Source organism: Chrysochloris asiatica, unplaced genomic scaffold (genome assembly GCF_000296735.1).
Source record: "Chrysochloris asiatica unplaced genomic scaffold, ChrAsi1.0 scaffold00066, whole genome shotgun sequence".
Lineage (NCBI taxonomy): Eukaryota > Metazoa > Chordata > Mammalia > Afrosoricida > Chrysochloridae > Chrysochloris > Chrysochloris asiatica.
In genome coordinates this window covers 15,600,798-15,626,330 of record NW_006408584.1, presented here as the reverse complement: position 1 = coordinate 15,626,330, position 25,533 = coordinate 15,600,798, and the positions used below count along the sequence as shown (strand labels likewise).

The 25,533-nt window shown below is 35.5% G+C and overlaps 1 protein-coding gene across 1 annotated transcript in view; it reads left to right on the top strand.

Moving 5' to 3' along the window:
* TLL1 (tolloid-like 1) overlaps positions 1-25,533 on the top strand; it is a 390,737-nt gene that overhangs the window by 173,526 nt on the left and 191,678 nt on the right. Inside the window, exons 3-7 of the mRNA XM_006864538.1 lie at positions 692-772; positions 2,316-2,468; positions 2,955-3,072; positions 18,865-19,043; positions 23,292-23,397. Of these exons, the coding sequence (XP_006864600.1) occupies positions 692-772; positions 2,316-2,468; positions 2,955-3,072; positions 18,865-19,043; positions 23,292-23,397 (637 nt within the window). The remainder of the gene's footprint in view (positions 1-691; positions 773-2,315; positions 2,469-2,954; positions 3,073-18,864; positions 19,044-23,291; positions 23,398-25,533) is intronic.

Sequence of the window (25,533 nt, the reverse complement as noted above, 5' to 3'; positions counted from 1 at the left end):
TATAATCCCTTAGCATCTATTTTTATAAACTTTGTAAATTGGAAGACAAGGAGAATATATTTTACAGTCAAATATTATTTCCTTTGGATTTTTGCCTTGTGACTTCTAGTTATGTCTTCCTGGTGCTTTTGAATCATCGAAACTGGTTTTCACAATGTTTTTGGATAATGAACTTTGACATACTTTTTAAAAGATTTCTAATTAATCACAGTTTGCCTGTGCTTTTCCAATGTTTTTATTTCCATATGTTGATTTAAATTCTGAAACAATTCTTTGTGCATAGGGAAAATAGTTAGAATGCAGTCAACAGAATAGAGCAACTAGCTGTCATGTAATAGAACACTATATGATGTCAAAGCCACAATGAAGGAAAAAATGTTTCCTGTTGTCAATAGATAATTCAGTTGTTATGATGTACTAATAAAGTTATGCTAAGAATGCTATCTTGATCTCTTCTCTTTTGACCCCTCCCCCATTATTCTAGTTTAGTTTTTTTAGTTTCTAAAACTTATTATGGAATATTTTACCCTTTTCAAATATTCATGGATATTTGTAACTCTAACAATCTAATAACACACAAAAAGTGTAGCAGTTCTCAAATATTCGGAGTTTTATTTTATTACTATAGCCTGCTTCTAAGAAATTTGAATTATGGGGCATTGAATTTCATTTTTTTCTTTTGTTCTTTAAGGTGGACTTGGAGACCATGGTATGTCAAAGAAACGAGGGGCCCTCTACCAACTTATAGACAGGATAAGAAGAATTGGCTCTGGTATATCAATGTTTAAAGTTGCAGACGCTTGACTTGATGTACAGTAAATATTATACTCATAGCAGTTCAGTTTATTGAAATCAGTATGTCATTATGATGTGAAGTATGAAAAGAATATATGTTGTGGAAGGTCTTTTTTATTATTGTTATTAGTTTGGGAAATTTTAAATGTTCCTCTAATCTATTTTAAACTTTTGATTAAAAATATTATCTATTTAATTATTTCAATTTTAATTTAATTTGTTACCTAACTAAACTAGTATCATCAAACACGGAGCTGCATCAGTTTTAATCTAATGAAAAAAATATGGCTGTTAGTTTTACAAAAAGCCTGCTTAAAATAAAAATTTTAGCCAATTTGTTAGAATATAAAAATTAGTTTAAACTATATTTGCTCAATAATATATGATGGAATTTCACTCAGAACAGTTGCATTCTGGGCTTATAATTAGTTATTTTTTACATAGTATTGAGATGATTAATAATAATTGTCGACATTAGAATTATAGATTTCAAAGTTCTCTGCTCATATCTCAGATTCTAATGTCTCTTGAATTGATGCATTATTAAATAAATCCTTAAAGATATGTAATACTTTTTGTAAGGAATACATTCCCCAAACAAGGTGCTCTGATCCAGGTTACTGTAAAGATAAAAGCATGTTAGGGGCATACGTGTAGGGGGCATACATTTAGTATTTGTTATATACATGAAGAGGTATTTACTGTCTTATTGTCATCAATTTGATTCCAATTTATTACTGAACCCATTTGTGCAAAGCAGAGCAAATCCACAAGGTTTCCAAGGCTGTGACCTCTCTCAAATAGATTTACACGCAATCTTTTGGCTAATATGCTGTTCGGTAAATCATGCTTTATTACATAATGTGGATCTCGACAAAATTAAAATGGAGATAACCCAGATTACAACCCAAATAACCCAGATGACAAAATCTTTATCTATCTTACTTCATTTCTTTGAATATCTATACAGTGTAATATATAAAAATACAAGCTATACTAAAGTATATCAGATTTAAAAGTATATTTAATTAAAAATATTAGAAATTTAGCAGAAAAACAACAACAACAGCAAAAAACAAAACAAAACAAAACAAAAACCCTATTGACTGTTATGTGACTTTATTTGGACTTGCCATGAGTGGAAATTGACTTGACAACCACTTAAATTATTATTAAACAAATCTACATTATCACTTAATGATCAACTGATAGTGATCTAGACATCTGTAACTGTTACAGACAACTATAGTAAATTAGAACATATAATATTCTTGTGGCATGCAAAAATTCACCAAAATTTGCTCATAGAGCATTAGGAATAAATATTTTGACATGAAATATTTTGGTATTGTAATTCTTCATATATGTAATATGAGTAAAACTTTTCTTTAGTGTATTTCAATTGCAGGCATAGCTGTACAAGTATGTAAATAAGCCATTTCATCTTTTGTCCTTTAAAAAGTTAACCATTCCCTGAGGGAGGACTGCTGTTTCACAGAATATTTTAAATGTCACTGCAGGCTTGGAGCAAAACAACACAGTTAAAGGAAAAGTACCTCTAAAATTCTCAGGGAAAAATGAGAAAAATCGAGTACCCAGAGCTGCTACATCAAGAACTGAAAGAATATGGCCTGGAGGTGTTATTCCTTATATAATTGGAGGCAACTTCACTGGTAAGCTATTCCCAGAATTTCTATTTTGTTAGAGAAGTAATAACTATATACAGAATACTGCATATTTCATAGAATATTACATATAAAACATAATATTAAATCAAACTTGAAGACTATCACATTAGGTTATTAGTTCGGAATATTATTGAGATTGAAAAATACCTTTAGCTTTGCATTTTAAGAAGCTGAAGTAGCACTTTAAACTGTGTTTCAAATGGACTCATTATATCTGGCAACTGATCTCTCTTCAACTGACAGGAAGAATGTAGGCCCCATGTATAGAACCTTGTATACACATAATGCTTTTAGAGATAGTGAGAAATAACCTTCTGATTATCAGGTGAGTGCCCTTTCTTAACAATGACTCATTTATGGTGCTATGAGCTTGCATTCTTTGGTTGATAATAGTGGCGGCATTTTGAACTGTCCAGCCAGATTTGGGATAGAGGAGACAGCACGATTTATTAATGCCATACAATTTTCCAGGCAGCCAGCGAGCCATGTTCAAGCAGGCCATGAGGCACTGGGAAAAGCACACGTGTGTGACTTTCATTGAAAGAAGTGATGAAGAAAGTTACATTGTATTCACATACAGGCCTTGTGGGTAAGTAGAACCAGGAAGTGACTTAATTATGTTAATTAGAAAGAAAGACTTACATGTTTAAAAATCCATTCATTTCCTAATACTTGCTTATTGTACTATCCATGACTCATTTGGATTTTACATACTATATTTTAGATACATATCTTCTTAGATAACATACTTTCTTGCATGAAACCCATGTTCATTCTTTTACTACCTCAGCTACCTTCTTTTTATTCTAACTATAATTATGCATTGCCAATGTCCCACTCCTAGGTTAGAAACTTCAGCATTGTTGTGTATTAATTCTGTTGCACTTCTTCCTAAATGTTTCTTGATAGTCATTATTTATTTACTTGTTTGAGTTCAAGGCAGTGTTTTGTTCTGTTATGCAGAGGTTTACTATCAGTCAGTGGTAGCTAACAACAACCACAACAACCTAATAACAGTACGCTATTCACTCATGTCTTTATATCTCACATTAAGTCTAGTTCAGTGACTTCACAATTCACTGCCACCAAAATTATCTTCTTAATGCACAGGTCAGACCAATTTACTACTTTAAATTATCTTCTTAATGCACAGGTCAGACCAATTTACTACTTTTAAAAACTGTTTAGATATTTTTGTATAATTTTGGTTTCTGGATTGCTTCTTGCAGTACAACAACTAATCCTAAAACACACACACAAAGAAACAAAAAAAAAAAAAAAAAAAAAAGATTCTACAAGTAGTGAAAATGCTACGTTAAATCTCAGTAGATCATTTCAGCAGCTAAGTGTTAATGACCATTATGGACAATCAACCAATTGGAAGGAATATTGAGTAGAGTTTTCTAAGCTGATTTTAAAATGGCATTCCTATTTTCAACTCTTAATTTGTTTGTTTTAAAATGGAGAAACATACATTAATATCCAATGACATATTTTGGAAAATGCTGGCTTAAGAGTAAGATCCAAATTCCTTGATATGGCCTCAAAGGAGGAATGCCATGAAGTGACCATGACTTCCATTTTCACCTTCTTCTGCCACCATATCTCTCCACACATCCCATGATTCAGACATGATTGGATAATACCGGTTCTCAAAACAGTTCTTCATACTTTATAAGACTTTTATTTTTGCAATGAGCAGTCTTCAAGTTTATTAAAAACCCATATACCAATCTATCAGAAGTATCCATTTTTGGTTGTCTTGTTTTTTTCTTAATCGCTTCCTTTTAAAATTTTTCTTTGCTATTGCTATTGTTATTTCTGTACTGTTTTAAAGCAAATTTCTGCCATCATATAATTTCACTTAGACATATTTTAGTATATATGACTACATCCTAAAACCATTTTACATGAATATAGTATCATGAATAATAAAATTAAAAATAATTGTTTAATTTCATCTAATGTCCTGTCCATCTTGTGTGACTAAGCACTGGACTGCTAATCACAAGGTCAGCAGTTCAAATCCATAAGCAGCTCCTTGGAAACCCTATACAGTATTGCTATGAACTGACAGAACAGCATTTAAAAATGCCAATATATAAAACCCAAATCCATTGTTGTCAATTCAGTTTAGACTCATGGAGACCCCATGTTTTTCAGAGTAGAGTTTTCAATGGCCAAGTCTTTTTTTCTGAGACAACCCTGAATGGATTTAAACTGTAAACTGTCAACTTTTTGGTTAGTAGCTGAACTATTAACCATTTGTTCATCCAGGGGTCCCGTAATCTATATAGACCTTTCTATAGTCTTGGTGTGGCACTGTGGGTTAATGTGCCAGACTGCAAAGCCGTTTGAACTGCAAGATCAGTGGTTTAAGCTCACTAGCTGCTCCTTGGAAACCCTTTACAGGGTCGCTATGGGTCGGCACCAACTCAACGGCACTCACAACAACATATAGATATAGTAACCTTTCTGTATAATAACACACACACATATATATAGTAACTTATAGTAAATATTTCTAAAGTAAAAACATTTTTAAAGTAACTTTGTCAGTTACTTTAGAAATGGTTCTTGACAGTTGATTTGCTTGAGTCAGGATCCAAATAAGCTCCAGTCGTATCATTCATGTCTCTGGATCAATAAACAGCATTCTTATCAAGGGAAAAAAGATTGAAGTTGTCAAAGACTAAGGAGCTCTGGTAGCGTAGTGGTTACAAATTGGGCTGCGAACCACAAGGTCAGCAGTTTGAAACTACCAGCCGCTCCGTGAGAGAAAGATGAGGCGTTCTGCTCCGGTAAAGATTTACAGCCTTGGAAACCCTGTTCAGGGTCGCTATGGGTTGGAACCAACTTGATGGCACTTAACAACAACAACAACATCAACACTCATGGAAGCAGCAGTCAAGAAATCAAATAACGCATTGCATTAGGCATATCTGCCTATTTAAAGTGTTGAAGAGCAAAGATGTCAGCTTGAGGACTAAGGTACACCTGACACAAGCCATGGTATTTTCAATAACCTCATATGCATGCAAAAGCTGGACAGTGAATAAGGAAGTCCATAGAATTGATGTTTTTGAGTTGTGATGTTGGAGGAGAATATTTAAAGTGCTATAGGCTGCCAAAAGAGCCAACAGATCTGTGTTGAAAGAAGTGCAGCCAGAGTGTTCCATGGAGGCCAGGATGGCCAGACCTCATCTCTCATACTTTGGACATATTGTCAGGAGGGACCTCTCACTGTAGAAGGATATCATGTTTGGTAAGGTGGAGGGTCAGAAAAAAAGAGGAAGACCTCCAGCGAGATGGATTGGCCAAGTGGGAGCATCAATGGACTCAAGGGTGGCAACAATAGTGAGGTTGGCCCAGGATCGGGCAGTGTTTCGTTCTTCTGTGCATAAGGTCGCTATGAGTTATTGAGTCAATGACACCTAACAACAACAGCAAGGTATTTCTATTTCTAGTTTTCAGAAATAAGCACCATTGTTATTTTTCATTGTGGTTATACCTTTTTATAAACCCACCAGCAGTATGTAAGAGTATAAGAATTAAAAACTTCCCATTTCCTTTTATTAAAGAATGATGTTGGGATTTGGATTGGGATTGCATCAAATCTGTAGATCACTTTGCATAGTATTGACATTTTTGCAATGTTAAATCTTCCAAACAATGAGCATTCAGTGCTTTCCCATTCATTTTGTTCTCTTTGGTTTGGGGCAGTAGTGTTCTATAGCTTTCTTTGTGTATGTCCCTGGTTAGGTTTATTCATAGTTATTTGATCCTTTTGTTGGCTATTATATGTGCTATTGCTTTGGGGTTTTTTTTTTGTTTTTTGTTTTTTTTTCTTTCTGTAGTTCTCCTCTTTATGTAGTATAGTGGAACCCAACACATTTTTTTGTGTTGATCATGTAACCTGTCACTTTGTTGAATTCCTCTATTTGTTCCTCCACAAGTAGTTTTCTTGTGGAGTCTTTGGAATTTTCTATGTATAGGATTATGTCATCTGAGAATAAAGGAAATTTCGCTTCTTCCTCACCAATTTGGATACACTTGATTTCCCTCTCTTGGCTTATTGTCTGGCTAGAACTTCCTTTGCAATATTGAATTAAAGCAGTGATAATGGGAATCTTTGTTTTGTTCCCATTCTCAAGGAAATCCTCTCAAACTTTCTACTTTGAGACTAATGTTGGCTATTTGTTTTGCATATGGTGGCCTTAATTACATTGAGGAATTTTCATTGTATCCCTATTTTGTGGGGAATTTATATCAGGAAAGGCTGTTAGGATTTTTTTTTTTTTTTTTTTTAACAAATGCCTTTTCTACATCAGTTGAAATGATTATGTGGTTCATTTCTTTTGTTTTATTTATTTTGTTATGGTAAATTTTGTAGATTGTTTTTCAAACTATCTTTGCTTCCTTGCTATGAATCCCACCTGATCTTGATGTATTATTTTCTTGAAAGTTGTTGAACTCTGTTGGGTAGAATTTTGCAGAGAATCTTTGTATTTCTCTTCATAAGGGATATCTGTCTGTAGGACCTGGCTTTGATACCTGCCACTGGTATGGTGGTTGTGCTAGTCTCATGGAATGAACAAGAGCACATCTCTTCCTTTTATACATTTTGAAATCGTTTGAGTATAACTGGTGTCCACTCTCTTCTGAATGCTTGATAGAATTTTTCAGTGAAACTGTTGTGACTCAGGCTATTATTTCATTGGGAGATTTTTTGTTTGTTTATTTAATGACATCTTCATGTTCCACTATTGTGATAGATCTATTTAGATTTTCTACCTATATTTGCTTAAGATTATGTGTGTAGTATGTTTTATATATTTGCTCATATCTTCTAGGTTTTTAAATTGGTGTAAGTATACTTTTTCATATTACTGTTATGACCAATATTATCTTAGTGGTTTCTCCTCAATTATTATATCTATTTAATAATTAATGATCTAATTCTGTACCATCCTTCCCTCCTTTTGGTTATCTAAAGGGGGAAGACTTAACTTCAGGTTATGTACTTTAAATATTTAATATATTCAAAGTAATACATTTTTCCTCCTTCCCATGTTTTCAGTCTTATAAAACATACCCAAATCACTTATTAATTTACTGTTTCTGTTTGTCACAAATCATTATTTCTATTCATTTTTTTTCTATTAATTTGGCTATTTTTTATTTTCCATTTTATGTGTTTTATCCTGCTCAGCTATTTTTCCCATTTACTTATAATGTCTTCATGTGTTCATGATATTGTAACTGCTTGGAATGTCTCCACTTTCATTTGCTAGGAGTTGAATGCATCCACATCTTTATGCTCAGTTATTTCTGAGCGTCTCACAGTGGGATCTTATGCTTCTATGCTGTGGGTTAATATGCTGGACTGCAAAGTCAGTTTAAACTGCAAAGTTGGTGGTTCAACCTTACCAGCTACTCCTTGGAAACACTATACAGGGTTGCTATGGGTCAGAACTGACTCAGTGACATTTAACAACTAGAAATAACAACAATGCTTGATGTGGCACTGTGGGCTAATGTGCTGGACTGCAACGTTGGTGTGAACTGCGAGGTCTGCGGCTGAAGCTTACTAGCCACTCTTCAGAAACCTTATACAGGCTTGCTATGAGTTGGACTGACTCTACAGCATTTAACAACAACAGTAACACAGCTCTTGGGATGGTACTGCAGGAAAAAGCGCTAGATGGCAAGGTTGTTTTGAACCACAAGTTAAGTGGTTCAAACCCACCAGCCACTCTACAGGAACACTATGCAGGAGATGATAGCTATGATTTTGCACCAACTCTACAGCACTCAATAGCAATAATTTCTGCAGAGTTATATTACCATAACTTGGTCAAATCTCTGTCTTCATCTGTGGAAAGGATAGGAACCTTATCTCTATATTGTTAATGGCACCCAGGCACACTATATTACATGTACATGATTAAGGAAGTATTGACAATTTACATATCATCTAAGCACATTACCTATGATATTACAATGAAGAAATGTAAAAATTTGAAGGTGTATTGAAGAAGGATATACTTCAGTTATTTTAGAGATGTAGACACTGGAGTTGTAGCTTTCCCAAAGATATTTAATCCTTTAGTTGCACTCCTGAAGCTGGATTCTTACCTATTCATAGACAAAGTGACTTCAAATATTCATGAAAACTCCCTTTATTTGTTTTTTTTTTTAATGTTTTATTGTGACTTATATGATAGTTTACATGGGAGAACATTAGTTTTATATTCATTCTATGATATATCGTTTCATTGCCATGGTTACAATCCCCTCCATGCATCATCAACTAACCAAAGGATACCTTGCAAGCCTGCTCCCCACATCCCCCTCCCTCCCAGTCTTCAGCACACAGTCGCTCTCCCTCTCTGGATCTAAAGTCCCCAGCTGCTCCATCGCTCCACATCATCATTTCTGCCTCCATCTCAGGCATCACTACTTCTCTGAGTAGGGTCCCACTCTCGGCTCTTCACCGTTGATGGTCCTAGGGACTTCCACTCCTAGACTGGAAAGTTAATCACTCCCTTCCTTGCTATAAAATGTCTACCTTTACATTTCCAACCCTCACAATCAGTCCTGATAACAATTATTCACTATTGTATCACAAGAGACCCATCTGCATTTCATTTCATCAGCTCCGCCTAGACAGATTGAATACTATTCACTGGAGATTCTGCCTTCCTCCAAGCCCCCTGGTTCTAGGTTCCCTCTTGAAAGCTTGTAAGCCAGTCACTTCTTGCCTTTGAAGCCTCCCCGCCCCGCATTTTGGGTAGCCAATGTCCAAGTTGCCCAACCCTGTCTACTCTGTGTGTGGAGGGGGTGGGAATACTTCTTGTTGTAAGGATTTGTTCCCTCTTTTGAGCTACTGCGTCCATAGGTGTAGATCAAGTTCATCAAATTGTATCATGTTACTCTTTTTTCCTCTTCTTTCTTCTTCTGGTTGAGATCTAATCATCTAGTCATTGAAGGCAGGTCAAGTGGGTATTATCTACAAGTGTGGGTGTTCTTGTGCATATGTCTTCTCTTCTTAACAGCTGGATGCTTCACTCTCCACTGTAGTCCTCTGTGGCTATGCCACTGACTCTGGACCCAAGAGTCCCTAGGTCTTACCACGCTGCTGGCCAACCAGGTCTTGACCTGGGTTCACAGAAGTCTAATGACCATTGAAGGGCTTAGCTCACCCCCTTTATTTTTAAATTACATTTTTCCATGCACTTTTTGAAGCCCTGTCATCTACATATGAATTCCTGGCGTGGTGCTATGGGTTAATGAGAAAGACTGCAAAGACATTTGATCTGTAAGGTCAGCAGATCAGGTTTACCAGTTGCTCCTCGGAAATCCTATATAGGGTTGCTATGGGTTGGAACTGACTCAAAGGCACTTAACAACAACATATACATATATTTGGCATGATTATAATTCTTATGTTGCATTTTGTTTATTTGTTTTGGTACTCATTTTTACATTTTGAAGTGCTCATATTATTTTTTAGTATTGATACTTTCTATAGGAATTGATCATTGATCCAGTATTCATTTTGAGATTTTTTAATTTCATTTGAAATTACTATTACTGACCACAATTTCATGAAATATTGATTTGATCATTATGGGCATTTTGTTTTGACACGTTGTTCTTCCATCTATGAAATAAAAATTCATATAATTAACTAAATAATATGACAGTTTTAGTTAAGCAAAATACTGAGGGCCAAAGGGAATAAGATACATGCTAATTTGCACTTAGCACTTAACACTTCTATAGGATTTCTCTATTGAAATTTTAATGCTATAAGAACTGTAACATTTAATGTTTCTGTTTACTAACATCTTGATGAGTCAGAGCCAACTCCATGGCACTTAACAACAGCAACAACAAGTATAAATAAACAGCTGTAAACACCCATTCATAATCAGAACATGGAAAGTATGACGTATGAAAATAGGAAAATTGGCAGTTGTCAAAAATGAAATGGAATGCATAAAGATTGATATTCTGAGCTGAAATGGATTGGTATTGACCAGGATTTACTATACCAGGAATGACAAATTGAAGAGAAATGGTGTTGCACCCATCATCAAAAGAACATTTCTAGACCTGTCTCATAGTACAACACCATCTTTGACAGAATAATATCCATACACCTAAAGAAAGACCAGCTAAACAATTATTATTCAAATTTACGCACCAAACATTAAAGTCAGTGATGATGCAGCTGAAGAATTCTAACAAATTCTTCACTATGAAATTAATCAAATATGCAATCTATATCTATTAATTGTGATTGGATTTCAAAGGTTGGAAACAAAGAGGAAGGATCTGTAGTTGGAAAGTATGATCTTGATGATAAAAATGATGCCGGGGGTAAGTCCAACATGGATGTCAGAAGACACTCTGAAATTAGCTCTCAAGTGTAGAAACAATAAAGTAAATGGAAGAATTGAAGAAGTAAAAGACCTCAACAGAAAACATCAAAGTGCAGCTTGAAAAGATAAATTCAGATATAATAATGAAATGTGCAAAGATCTGTAGTTATAAAACCAAAAAGGAAGAACATGCTCAGCATTTCCCAAGATAAGAGAATTGAAGAAAAAAATTCTAACCTAAAGTTCCAGTTTTGAAAAATCCTATAGGAGTCTTGGTGTGGCACTGTGGGCTAACACATCAGACTGCAAAGTCGTTTGAACTTCAAGGTCAATGGTTCAAGCTCACCAGCTGCTTGGAAACCCCATACAGGGTCACTATGGGTTGGAATCGACTCAACAGCACTTAACAACAACAACAATAGGCAAAATATTGAATGATACAGAAAAGATAAAAGAAGTTGGAAGGAATACACAGAGTCACCATACCAAAAATAAATGGATGATGTTCAGGCATTTCCAGAGATAGTATAAGATCAAGAGTCTATGGTACTGAAGGAAGAAGTCCAAGATGCATGGAAGGTTCTGACAAAGAACACTCTGAGAATTAATGAAATTAATTGAAATCTTTCAACAATCTAAGGCAGCAGTGGATACAATCACTCATCTGTGCCAAGAAATTTGGAAGTCAGCTTCCTGGCCAACTTATTGGAAAAGATCCATTTATTTGTTCCCATCCAAAGAGAGACAACCCAATGGAATGTGGAAATCATCGGACAATGTCATTAATATCACATGCAAGCAGAATTTTGCTAAAGGTAAGTCAAAAGCGACAGTAAATTGATAGGGAACTGCCAGAGATTCAAGCTGGAATCAAATGAGGATGTGGAACAAGGGATACCATTGCTGATATTAGGTGGATCTTAGCTGAAAGCAGAGAATACCAGAGAGATATTTACCTGTGCTTTATTTACTATGCAAAACCTTTCAACTGTTTGGATGATGACAAACTGTGGGTAACATTGTGAAGAATAGGTATTCCAGAACATTTACTTGTTCTCATGAGGATCTTTGATGGAGACCAAGAAGCAATGATTTGAACAGAAGGGGACACTGAATGGTTTACAATTAGGAAAGGTGTATGCCAGAGTTGTATTATTTTACCAAACTCATTCAAACTGTATGTTGAGCAAATTATCCACGAAACTGGATTATATGAAGAACAACTTGGTATTAGGATGGGAAGAAGATTCATTAACAACCTGTGATATGCAGATGACATAACCTTGCCTTCTGTATAAGTTGCACCTCAATTTTTATAAAGAAAACAAAAATCCTAACAATTGCGCCAATTAATAACATAATGATAAATGGCAAAAGACTGAAATTGTCAAACACTTCATTTTGCATGGATCCACTGTCAACATTCATGGAAACAGTAGTCAAGAAATAAAATGACATATTGTATTAGGCAGATCTGCTTCATAAGACTTCTTTAAAGTGTTCAAGAGTAAAGATGTCAGTTTGAAGACTTATGTGCACTTGACCCAAGCCTTTGTATTTTCAATAGCTTCATATGCATGTGAAAGTTGGAGAGTGCATTGTTGAGGACCTATGTTGGGGTCCCGCCTCGACAAGGAAGTTTGAGTGTCACGAAGAAGGGAGATCTGGCGGCAAAAGTGATAGAGAGAGAGAGAGAGAGAGAAGAAATATATACAAAAAAGACAGACACACAGATATGATGCAAGCTGGCAGGTAGACAGATCTGTAAACATACTGCCTAGCATTGCACAGCATTGCATGCAGAATTTACTCTACGTCAGCCTTTTATTCTCTTTTTTAGGGAAGGATTTGTTACAAAGGAAGGATGTAATTCACTCAGGGAGGATGTGACAAAGGGAGGATGTGATTAAGACAGGATAAGGAACTGAAATGTGATTAATCATTCAAAACAGGATATAATGATTCACAGGAACAACTTTTAAGATATTTTCATAGTTTTTCTTAACAATCTAACATTTTTATTTTTACAAAAAAAAGGTTCAATCAAGCTGTTATATATTAACTTTTAGGCTTAAATGATCTAGAGTAGCAACGTGTGGTTTCTTAAGGATACATAACATAAAGCAAGGTTCCTGAAAGGAGCCAAGCTGTCTCTGTACACTTTGCAAACTTTTGTTTGTGAGCAAGATCTCAGGCACCGGGCTTCATTTATCTATACCTAAAATGCTACATTGTTCTTAATATTCCTATATACTTTCAGGAGGAAGAAGAGCATCTGGGTTAAACTGATTATATTCAGAGGTAGTTTAATGGGGCTGCCACTGATCAACCCAGGGTCTGCGTATGCTGTCCTCAGCAGTGCATAAGGAATACTATAGAAGAATTGATGCATTTTAGTTATGATGTTGGAGAACAGCATTAAAAGTACCATGGTCTGCTAAAAGAACAAGCAAATCTAAGTTAGAAGAAGTACTGCTAGAATGCTCCTTAGAAGCCAAGATGGCGAGACTCTGTATCTTGTACATTGGACATAGTATCAGTAAGCACCAGTCCCTGGAGAAAGACATCATGCTAGGTAAAATGTAGGCAAAAACCCCACTGAGATCCACTGGCAGAGTAGCAGCAGAAGTGGTCTCGAGCTTCAAGATTGTGAGGATGATGTTACTTGCTAATATTTAGTTCTGTTGCACATTGTTGTTGCTGTTAAGGGCTGGCTAGTTGGTTCTGACTAACAGCCACCCTGTCTACGGTTTCTGATGAGCATCTGGTGAGCTTGAACCACTGACCTTGCTGTTTAAGCTGACTTTGCAGTCCAGAGCAACACAACAAGTGGACTCTGTTAGGCAAAAAATCGCTGTTAGTCATAACTGACTCAATGGTATCTAACAACAACAAACAACAGTAAAAATTGTGGAGAGACACTGTAGGAAAGGCACTGGACTGATCAATGCAAGATTGACAGTTCAATACCACCACCTGCTCCTTGGAAACCCTAAACAAAGTCGCTATGAGTTGGAAATTACTCGATGGTGTTAATAACATCAACAGTATAATTTGGCATTGAATTTTGAGAGGCTGCAAGGTGGTTTCATTAATATTGATGGCAATAAATGTCAGTTCTTTTTGTACCTTTAATCTGATAGGCAAATACTATTTCTCAGTTATTATCACTTCTATCATTTTTATTTATCCAGTCAATTTTGCATCATAGAGCTCTTGCAATTTTTTTAAAAAAAGGGATAACAGATTCTTCTTCATATTTGTAATTTGCAATTGTAACTAGGGAATCTAATATATCATCTAAATAGCCCTTTTATCACAATGGGTTAGAAATTGGCTGCTATCAGATGCTGGCTACTCAAGTCTACTCCTTGGCACTGTGAAAGAAACATCTGGTGTTCTGCTCCTGTAAAGATTACAGCCTAGATAACTCTATGAGGCAGGTCACTATGAGTTAAAATCAGTTCAATAGACCCTTAAAACGACAACTATATCATCAAGTATATTGTATTTTCCACCTTAATAAGGATTTATTATGTACCTATTATTCATCAGGCTTTTTTGGTAGGAAGAAAAATAATAAAGTTGCAAATGATGCAGAAAAGTAAACAGAGGATTCAGAAAAGAAACCAATAAGATAGTTGACAATCAAGAGTAATGCTGTGTCTGAAAAACCAGATGAAGAATCATTGAATGAGGAGAGAATATTGATCATTGCTACATATAGTGATTAGTACTGAAGATCTAGAATGAAAATTGTGGGGTTGAAATCTGCAGTACATTTAAGGCTGCGTTCAGAGAGTATTTGGAACAGTGAGTATACATAGATAATTTATTCATACAACAAATAGTTACTGAATTCCTATTCTGTAGTAGGTAGGTACTGCTCTAGGTACTTGCTATTCATCAGTGAACAAAAGAGACATAGACTACTGTCCTCAAGTGTCTTATATTTTCCTGGTGTAGCTTAAATATAATGATCTCTCTGAGGAGTTTGTTATGGAAAAATCTTTAAATAAAAAAATTGAATTGAGTCATTTAAATGGAAAAACACCTGGTCATTGACTTAACTAATTGGAAGTATGTGTGTTTAAAGTAAAGAAGTTGAAAAGGTAGAACCAATTACAATTTTACAGCTGTCCTGTTGGATTAAGTGACAGGCAAGTTTCAAAGGTGCTTTGGATTGCCATCCCTAGGCAGTACCTGATTACCTTTTATGGTTTAGGGAAAGATACAGATTCCTTACATATATAGGGGACATTTTTATCTGCAGGGTGTATAGTGCCAAACTTTAAAAGTGATATACAAATTAGAAGCAAAAATTGAAAAGGCTTATCAAGAAAATGGCATTAAATTTGGATGACATTAGAAAATAAGGTAATATTTGGACATGTTTAAGCCTTGCTTTTTTTTTTTTTAATTGTTGCATATTACACTGTTGTGTGGAACAATGGGTTTCTTTTATCTGAGCTTTCTGGGCCTGAGTTTGTAGTTCTCTAAAAATGACTGATCAGTTGCAAGATGCCAAATAATTGGACTCTGCTGTCTACCTAACCAACTTGCAAAGCTTGCTCAGTTTTCTATACAGAGAAGTAATTTGCAATGCTACCAACAGGATTGGTTGGTTTCTGATCCATCTATGCGATTGGTTGGTTCATAATTCTACTTTGAAAGCCATGTTTTGAAATTTCCATCAAGTTTTCTTATATAAAAAGCCAATCTGACAGTGATTTAGGGACCTCCGGATCCATAGAAGCTTAGAGGGAAATGCTGTCCTTTTTTCCCCAGGTCCATAATCTGAGAACATCCTAAACCTGAGTGAAATTACTATAATGCTGGACTGGTAACATTCCCTCAGATGATCAATCTGCACACTAAGATAACAGCAGCAAGAAGCCAAGAGATGAGAAACAGTGTAACAGCAAGAAGCCAAGTGATAAGAAATTGTCCGTAACACAGAAACCTAGAAACTGTCCAGCAATAGGGCATACAGTGGCCAGAGTTAGCTGCAGAGAAGATGGCAGTGATGGCCAGAGTCAGCACATAGGGTAGAGGTCATCAGCGTAGCTGGGTGTCCTGCAAAGGGAATGCAACCTCTGACCTCTCTATCCCCCTTTGGGAAGGCCTCTTTATGGTGCCTTTCAGACCGCTGCAGTGGAAGATCTTTCCAAAGGCGGCCACAAGGAGGACTTTCTAATAGGGGCTGAGAGAGGTCTGTCTAAAGGGGGCCAAGAGGAGGTCTTTTTTAAAGGGAGCCAAAAGGGGCCTATCCAGAGAGGCCTGATAGGTGGTGTGAGACAGAAAGATATATGTCCTGAGACAGAAATTTTGGAAGGATGAGTACTTCCCCTTTTAGACATATGTGGGTTCCTATTCTATGATGCTATGTGTGGTAGTCATAGGGGTGAAAGACAACAGCTCACCTCAGTTCTGCTCCTGTGGTTTACATTTTTCTTCTATACATGATAATCACTTTCAATTTCCAACATTGTGCAAAGTATCTTTGTGTGTGTTATGCAGTTGGATTAGATAATCGAGTCTTTATCCTGTAGTCTCAAGAGCTTTGGGATTTAGCATATAACCTGTGTGTTTACATACATGTGCACATAGTTTACCTGTCATCCCATGTCTATTTTTTTTTAAGTTTTTATTGTGAATTGAGTGATAATTTACATGGGAGAACATCGGTTTTACACACATTGTATTTTGTTTCATTGTAATGATTACAATCTCCTCCATGCATCATCATTCAACTTGTATGTACATACATTCAACTGTGTTTTCATCTAAGCACCCATGTCTCTTCCATTCCTAAGACCCTTAAATAAGACAAGAATGAAGTCACCACATTTTTCTTCTTGTATAGTACTATTGTAAAATTATTTCTATGAATAAGACATTGTGAAATATATTTTTCCTGTTCATTATGAAACTCTGTTTTATTTGTAGGAAATTTCTGTGGAAGTGAATGTGATATAAAGGGCATTTTTGATGAAATAAGTTGACTGTGTTTCTTGACTGCAGAGTACTTTGTTCTCAGAATTCACCTATCAAGTACTCTATAATCATCAGATATTCAATTTTATTATTTTTGTTTTAAGATACTAAATATGTAAATTTACTGCTCTCCAAAATTCACAAATTTTGATCTTTTCTACATCCAGTATTTTACTCTTTGAGTATGTAGTAAATGACTATGTATGTATATCCTGGTGTGGTACTATGGGATAAAACACTGAACCAGAGGTCAGTTTAACCACAAAGTCGTACTTCAAACTAATCAGCTGCTCCTTGGAAACCCTATGTTGTTGTTAAGTGCCGTTGAATTGGTTCCGACCCATGTTGTTGTTGTTGTTGTTGTTAGGTGCCATACAGTTGGAACCGACTCATAGCGACCCTATGCACAGCAGAACGAAATAATGTCCGATCCTGGGCCAACCTCACTACTGTTGCCACACTTGAGTCCATCAATGCTGCCACCCGGTCAATCCATCTCATTGGGGGGTCTTCCTCTTTTTCTCTGACCTTCCATCTTACCAAGCATGATATCCTTCTCTAGCGACTGTTCCCTCCTGACAATATGTCTGAAATAAGAGAGACGAAGTTTGGCCATTTTGGCCTCTAAGGAGCACTCTGGCTGCACTTTTCCAAAACAGATCTATTGGTTCTTTTGGCAGCCCATGGCACTTTCAGTATTCTCTTCCAACACCACAACTCAAAGGCATCAATTCTTCTACGATCTTCCTTATTCATTGTCCAGCTTTTACATCCATATAAGGTTACTGAAAATACAATAGCTTGGGTCAGGCGCACCTTAGTCCTCAAGCTGACATCTTTGCTCTTCAACACTTTAAAAAGTTCCTGTGCAGCAGATTTGCCTAATGCAGTACGTTGTCTGATCTCTTGACTGCTGCTTCTGTAAGTGTTGATAGTTGATCCAAGAAGAATGAAGTCCTTGACAACTTCAATCTTTTCTCCATTGATAAGAATATTGTTTATTGGTCCAGTGGTGAGGATTTTTGTTTTCTTTATATTGAGATTCAATCCATACCAAAGGCAGTGCTATTTGATTTTCATAAGTAAATATTTTAAGTCTTCTTCACATTCAACAAGCAAGGTTGTATGCACAATGGAAATAAAGGCTGCCAGGTTATATGTCATTCCCATGATTGATTTGGACCATAGGGACTCTTTATTTTTCTGAGGAGCTGCTGGTGAGCTTGAACCGCCGACCTTGCAGTTCAAACGGCTTTGCAGTCTGGTGCATTAAACCACAGCACCATGCCAGGATGCCTGGAAACCCTATACAGGGTCTCTATTACTTAGAATCAACTCAATGGTATATAAGAACAACAACAACAATGTATTTAACAAATTCTATTAAAAAATCATATATATATATATAAAATGAACCAAAACACTATTCACTCATTTTCTCATCTAGTTCCTCTCTCTTCTTTATGTTGTTGACTAATTAACATTCATTAACTGTTACAATAGATTCATAAACAATTAGCACACATTAGTTCATCTAACTTCTGTTGCATGTTGTAATGCTCAGGAGTTTAAAGCAATAAAAATCACTATATTTGAAAAATAAAAAAAGTAGGTGAAGTATTCATATTTAATGACATTAAAATATGCTGTTCAAATATGCATATTCTGGGTATTGAACCAATGAAATTCCTTTTAAGGACTTGAGAAAATAATTTTTGGCAATTTAAAATTTTAATTTGTTGAATAACAGCTGTTTGGCAGTGTAATGTGCACTATGATTCCCAGCTATTCAAGGCCAGATATTTAGTGCCCACTATTGCACACAATCTTATTAGGATAGTAGAATATAACATCTTTATTAATGAAAGTCTGCTGTACCTCTGCGTGTGTTAGATCTTATAGTTTATGGAAAATCTGTACAAAAGTTTCACCAGATTTTAATTCACCCAGCATCACCCTTTCCATCATCATCTCTACTTTCTGTTCTATTCCAGATGCTGTTCTTACGTAGGCCGTCGGGGAAATGGACCTCAAGCGATATCTATTGGCAAAAACTGTGATAAATTTGGAATTGTTGTTCATGAATTGGGCCATGTGATAGGCTTTTGGCATGAACACACAAGACCAGATCGAGATAACCATGTAACCATCATAAGAGAAAACATCCAGCCTGGTAAAAAAAAAAAAAAAAAGTGATTTAGGCTTAAAAACTGAGAGAATGTCTTTGAATAATAGTTAAAATATTTATTGTTTAAATTCTTGAAATATATAAACTTATTATTCAATGAAGTGGAATCAATATTTCATTTAATTAAGGAATATCCGTGATGGTTTTATATATGTATTAATTTTTTTTTCTGGAGACTGAATGTTCTTTTGTGTTTTTCAGGCATTTTTGCTTTCTTAAGACTTAGCTTTTTCCCCTAAGTTTACATTTTCCCCAAGAATGAGTGTTAGCATCAAGTATCAATCCTGTCCCCTCTGTATACAGGGTGATTTGTTGTTGTGTTGTGAAGTGCTGTCAAGTTGATTCCAACCCATAGCGACCCTGTATAGGGTTTCCGAGGAGCATCTGGTGAGCTTGAACCGCCGACTTTGCAGTTCAAACAGCTTTGCAGTCTGGTACATTAACCCACAGCACCACACCAGGACTTCAAACAAAAATACAGGGTGATAGAGATGAGCAATTTAGATATTGACTACCTAAAATGAGGGGGTGATAAAGACACGAAGTGATTGGCTTACACATTTTCAAGAGGGAGTTAAGTTTCAGATTGTGAGGGGCAAGGTAGAGTCTCCACTGAATAGTTTTCATCTTGTCTAAATGGGTCTGGTAAAAAAGATGGGGATAAGATTTTTATGATTCAACAGTGAGAAATTGTTATCATGACTAATTGTGACTGTCACAACAGTAAAGGTAGAAGTTCTGTAACAAAAAGTGGGGAGTAGTTAATCTTACAGTCCAGGAACAGAGGACTCTAGGACCATCAAGGGAGAAGAGCATAATCGGAATGTGGGACCCTATCCAGAGAAGCAGCAGTACCAAAGATGGAGGCAGAGATTAGGATTTGGAGAGAGAGAGAGCAGCTGAGGGCTCTAGACTCATGGACAGAGAAAGACTGAGTGGTAGAAGCCATGAGGCAGGAAGATTTGCAGAATGTGTTCTTTGGTTGTTTAAATGATTACATATTCCTGAGTGTTCTTGTGTATATCCCCCAGCACTATGCCCCCTAAAAAAAGGGGAAGGTGGGAGAATACTTTGATACCCTGCCATGATTCAGCTGTGGATACTAACAGAGTTAATTGTAATTGTGTAAACTTGAAATCGTAGCATGGGTATTAAATGAGCCATCTCAGAAGTCGGAGGGAGAATCTCATTATAATCAAAGAGGAAGAGCCAGTAGTGGTACATATCCTTTTGACCCTAAGATTCCTGTACATTGAAGCTCCTCAATCCAGGGACAGAAAGCTGTTACTCTGGAGGAGAGGCAGAGAAGCAGCTGAAGCAAAAACAAGAACCAGAGCAGGAGACTGAGTGGTGGGCTTTCTAGGCCAAGAAACAAGTAAAGCTGAGTGACATTGGACAGGAGGCTTGCTTGTAGAGTAGTGTGCCTCTAGGCACTTAAGTGGGGAAGTTAGGTTTGCTGACATAGGGAGCTAGAGTCCAATGACTTCAAGCTGAGGTTTATAGTAGTTTGGTACGTCCTGTGAGCATTTATCAGTAGTTGATGGAAACTATGCCCTGAGCACTTCTGTCCCCAAATTGTAACATGCTAACTTCACTAATAAACCCTGTAACTGTGAGAAAAAAAAAGAACGGAAGGAAAGAAAGAAAGAGAGAGAGAGAAAGACAGAAAGGAAGACTGAGTGTGGACTATTGAACTATAAATTAACATTATTAAATATTTCCTTTTTTATTTAAGTCTTTTCCAGACTGAGTTCTAGAATGTATACTGAAGAGAGTTTTAAAAGTCCAGGACTTGCCATGAAATGTACTATTTTATCATAGAAGTCCATATTATTCTCAGGGTAATGTCTGAAAAAAAAAAAATGAAGAAAATGAGTAAATACCTGATTAACCTTAATAGTTTCCTTTATATTTTTTCTTAAACATGACCACTCTAATGACATATTCTTAATTTTTTTCAATGGCTGAAGGATAATTTATAATTACAATTTAATTTCTCTGATAGTTTTTATGTAATAATAGCCACAATTTAAAGCTCTTAATTTATTTTTTGACTTTCACATTCATGTAATCAGTACATTTTAATACTTCTTCCCTAATTCTATCATGAAGTCCTGGTGTAACAATGTGGAATAAGCACTGGACTGCAAGATCAGTTTGAACTGCAAAATTGGCACTTGAAACTCACTGGCCATGCCTCAGAAAACCCTTGTAAAGCCTATACAGGGTCACAATGATCGAAGACTGACTCGATGGCACTTACCAGCAACAACAACAACAATTCAATCATGTGGAATGTTGTGCCAAAAACCAAAACAAAACAGAAAAACAACCAAACCTCTTGCTATTTGGCTAAATTATACAGATAGAGAACCTATGGAATACAGTAGAAGTGCTCACAGTTTCCAAAGCTGTGAATAACTATGCAAGCTTTTTGAAGGATCTCACCATTGAAATGATCAATAAACTTCTGTTATGCATAATACTTTGTATATTTGTGAAGATGTGAGTTGCTTCTACCAGTGTTGAAGAGGATGAAAAGTATTTCCTGAGAATTGTTGTAATATAGAAACTCATACCAAAGGTTTGAATGCACATGCTTTACCAATAGGATGATTAGCTTAGTTTATTAAAAACATTTTATTGTGTACATTCATTCAGTGATACACTAAAACATTTTAGTCTGGGCCTTGAGTTCTGTAACTCCAGCTGGATTCTCTCATGCTTAATACCCAAATGAAGATAACAAGTTTCCTTGTCATATGAAAGACTTACTTTGTAGCAATACTCAATTTCTTTGTTGGTCTTTTGAAAACCCCCTCATTCATATTATTATTATTATTTTTTACATGAAGTAGTAATATGGCAATTGGAAGGAAAATCCAGTTGCATGAGTGCTGTAATAGTTCTACTTTGAGCTCCAGCCTTGGATTTTAAATTCTAATAGTTCACTTTCAGATTTGATGTTTCAAAGCTTTTTAAGTTACATGAATGAGATGCACTATCTTTGGTTACTTAAGTTATAAAGACTGAGACATTGAAACCTTAATGGGAGTAGAGGAAATTGTCTTCCTGTGGAGCTATTGATGTAAATTTATATATTTAAATTCCATGGTCCTTTTAAATTTCAAGGAATAATATTAAAATATAGAAATAAACAACCAGGTTAGAAACCGATTGAAAATGAAAAATTGTCAGTAGTTTAAAATAACAGGTATTGAAATTTAACAAAATGCCAATTAAATTCTGAACCATATCCTTCTTAATCTAAAATCCCATAAAGTTGAATCTCTTTTTTGTTACGAGGTATTTTGTTTCAGTTTTAAAATGAATGTAAAAGATTTGCTGTAGTTTTATCTTTAGTCATGAAGTCACATAGATAAACCTGAAGATTTCTGTGTGCATATGTTAAAGTTGTTGCTAGTTATTATCTAGTTGATTTTGACTCATGATGACTACATATGTGCAGAATAGAACAGTACTCTATAGTGTTTATAAAGTTTTGTCCTTTGGAAACAGTTCACTGTGCCTTTATTTTGAGGCATCTCTGGATAGGTTTGAACCACCAACCTTTTGGTTAGTAGTGTGGAACACGTTATTGTTATTAAGTGCCGTCTAGTCAGTTCCAGCCTATAGTGAGTCTGCATAGGGTTTCCAAGAAGCAGCTGGTGAACTTGAACTGCTAATCATACAGTTTAAACTGACTTTGCAGTCCAGCACATTAACCCACAGCACCACACCAACTCTCCAGTGTGGAACATAGGCATATGCTAATAGCCCTTTTCCTAATATTTTATAGACTCTAATATAAATAGTAAAATATTTTTGTGTTGTTCCTGGCTAATGTAGATATAAGTGAAAAATGGAAAGTCATCCGGTAAAAATGGAACTTCCAAAAAATCATTGCAAATAGCAGGAAAATAATAAGCAAATTTTATGAGACAGTAAAAGAATACACTTAGAAAACCAACCTGAAGTATACTTTTGGTAGTCGATTTTTTGCAGAAATTAATAAAATATTGATGAAATACATTATTGCCTTTCAGTATACTTTTAAAGTAAACCATGGTTCTAGGTATATGCTTTTTATAGCTTAGTAATATGTAACTAGAGCCAGGATGAAGATCACTCATTTAGTAAAGTACAGATATAGGCCTATGAAAGACTCTTTTGTTTTCTTTTCTCTCTGTTCAAAAGCTTCATTCTAAACTGTTTTTTATTATTGATTCTTAGGCCAAGAATATAATTTTCTGAAGATGGAACCTGGAGAAGTGAACTCACTTGGAGAAAGATATGATTTTGACAGTATCATGCACTATGCTAGGAACACCTTCTCAAGGTTGGAGTCTCAGGTTATACGTTTTGACTTTTAATTCCTTTCCTCCATGTGGCTACTCACAAAGTTGTGTTTGGCATTAGAACTGAAGCCACTTTAAATACTGCTATCTCTTGGCAGAAATGAAGTGGAAAAATGCTTGATTAGCATTTGTTGTATGTATCACACATTAAAAAGATTTCAAAATGTATTTTCCTATTTTTCTATGAAACATATAAATGCATTTTTGAGAATTAAAATGGTATGGATTGATTGAGTTATTCCCTATTTCTGCATCATAAAAGGTTCAATGAACATAATTGTCAAACCATTAAAATGCTAAATTTACAAAATAGTGTTTAGTAGGTATTTATACGTCACACAGGGAACTTGGTTGTTGAAAGGAATGTGATATTCTCTAAGCAGCTTGTGTTCTATACTGTGTATTTTCTATTGCTTAAGTACCAACCATGTTCAAAAACCAGTGTTACTAAATAATTGTCAAAAAAACATGTTAGAAAAATTTGCTTCCCGTAGTATATTTCACTTCTTATTAAAACAGAAAATATTTCACTACTGACTGATTGCTATGTTTTTGAGAGTGTAATTGATTTCAGTTTTGAGGTACTTTATTCTTAAGATGATACCATCAAACAAATAGTTGCCAGGTAAGAAATTTATGACGGTGGAACCATTGAACTCATCTTCCTATGCCCCATTTTCTGCCCTTTGGCTCTCATATGCCCACTCTAACTCATTCATTTTGCTGTTTATGTCCATTCCACAACTCATTAGCTCATTGACATCTGTTTACAGAATTCTGGTATGGTGCTGTAGGGTAAGTGCTGCACTCTGACCACAAGGTCAGTGTTTCCTATCAATTAGTCGCTTCTTAGAAATCCTATACAGAGCCTTTATGAGTCAGAACTGACTAGACATCACTTAACGGCATAGAGGCAGAGGAGGGAAAAAGAGAAAAAACTCAACTTAATTTTACTGCTTTAAAAAATATTAAACGTAGAGCAATAAACATTTAAATGAGTTCTGAATACTTGAACACGTTTGTAACTAACGCTTTTCTTATGGCCAAATTTTATCTTTTTAAAAAAAATAATGTTAACTGTATTTTAAAAATATTTCCTCTTAAAGTATATACAGTATTTTAGGTGGCTTCAAAAAGATCATGGAAAATATAATAGCCATTTAAATATTTTTTATGAAGTTAGAATTTAAGTTTTCACAGAAATATACCCAGATATTTGTCTTGAAGTTAATTTTAAAGAGTTACAAAACAGCATTTATAGGTCAATGGTTGGATTTCAGTTTTTCTTAGAAGTATGTGGCAAATGGGGATTTTAGTCCCATTGCTGCTGAAGTGCTGCCTAATTATATTATTCAGAGCTAGCTTGAGTTTTGATTCCTTGGGACAGAGGAGATACTGGGGAAGAAGGTGAAAAATAATCATTTGGTTTTTTTCTATTCTTCATCATGTATAGAAAAGTTCAAAATGTAGAATTCCCATTACCCAGTATTGCCTTTACACACTAGATTGCTTCTTTCCCCACAAACTACTTAGCTATTTCTGCTTGTACTCCATCTCCTCTCATATCCACCTTTGTGTTGCATAGCAATCAACATTGCCTATTATCCTAGCTCATGTTTCAAATTCCATTATCAGTTTTTTCTAGTTTTATAGATCAGCAGTGAGTGACCTTATTTAAGCTAAAAGGATAGTAGTCTGCTTGATCCAATACACACTGTCTGATTGTTTTGAGTCTTTAACCCATTACTATCCAGTCAATTCCAATTTATGAAAACCTTACAGGACAGGACTCCTGGTGAGGCGCTGTAGGGTCAGCACTGGGCAGCAACCACAAGGTCAGAGGTTCAAACCCTATACAGGCTTGCTATGAGTTGGAACCAATTCGATGGCACTTAACAACAAAAATAGGACAGAATAGAACTGCCCCACAGAGTTTTCATGACAAATCTTTACAGAATCAGACTGAATCAGGTTGAACCACTGACTTTTTTAAAAAATTTATTTAATTTTTTATTTTTTAACATTTTAGCAAACATTTAGTATTTTTTTAAATAAAAATAACTCTGTAGTCAATTAAGTGACAATACCATGGCTTCAGTCAGGAATAATACCTTAGT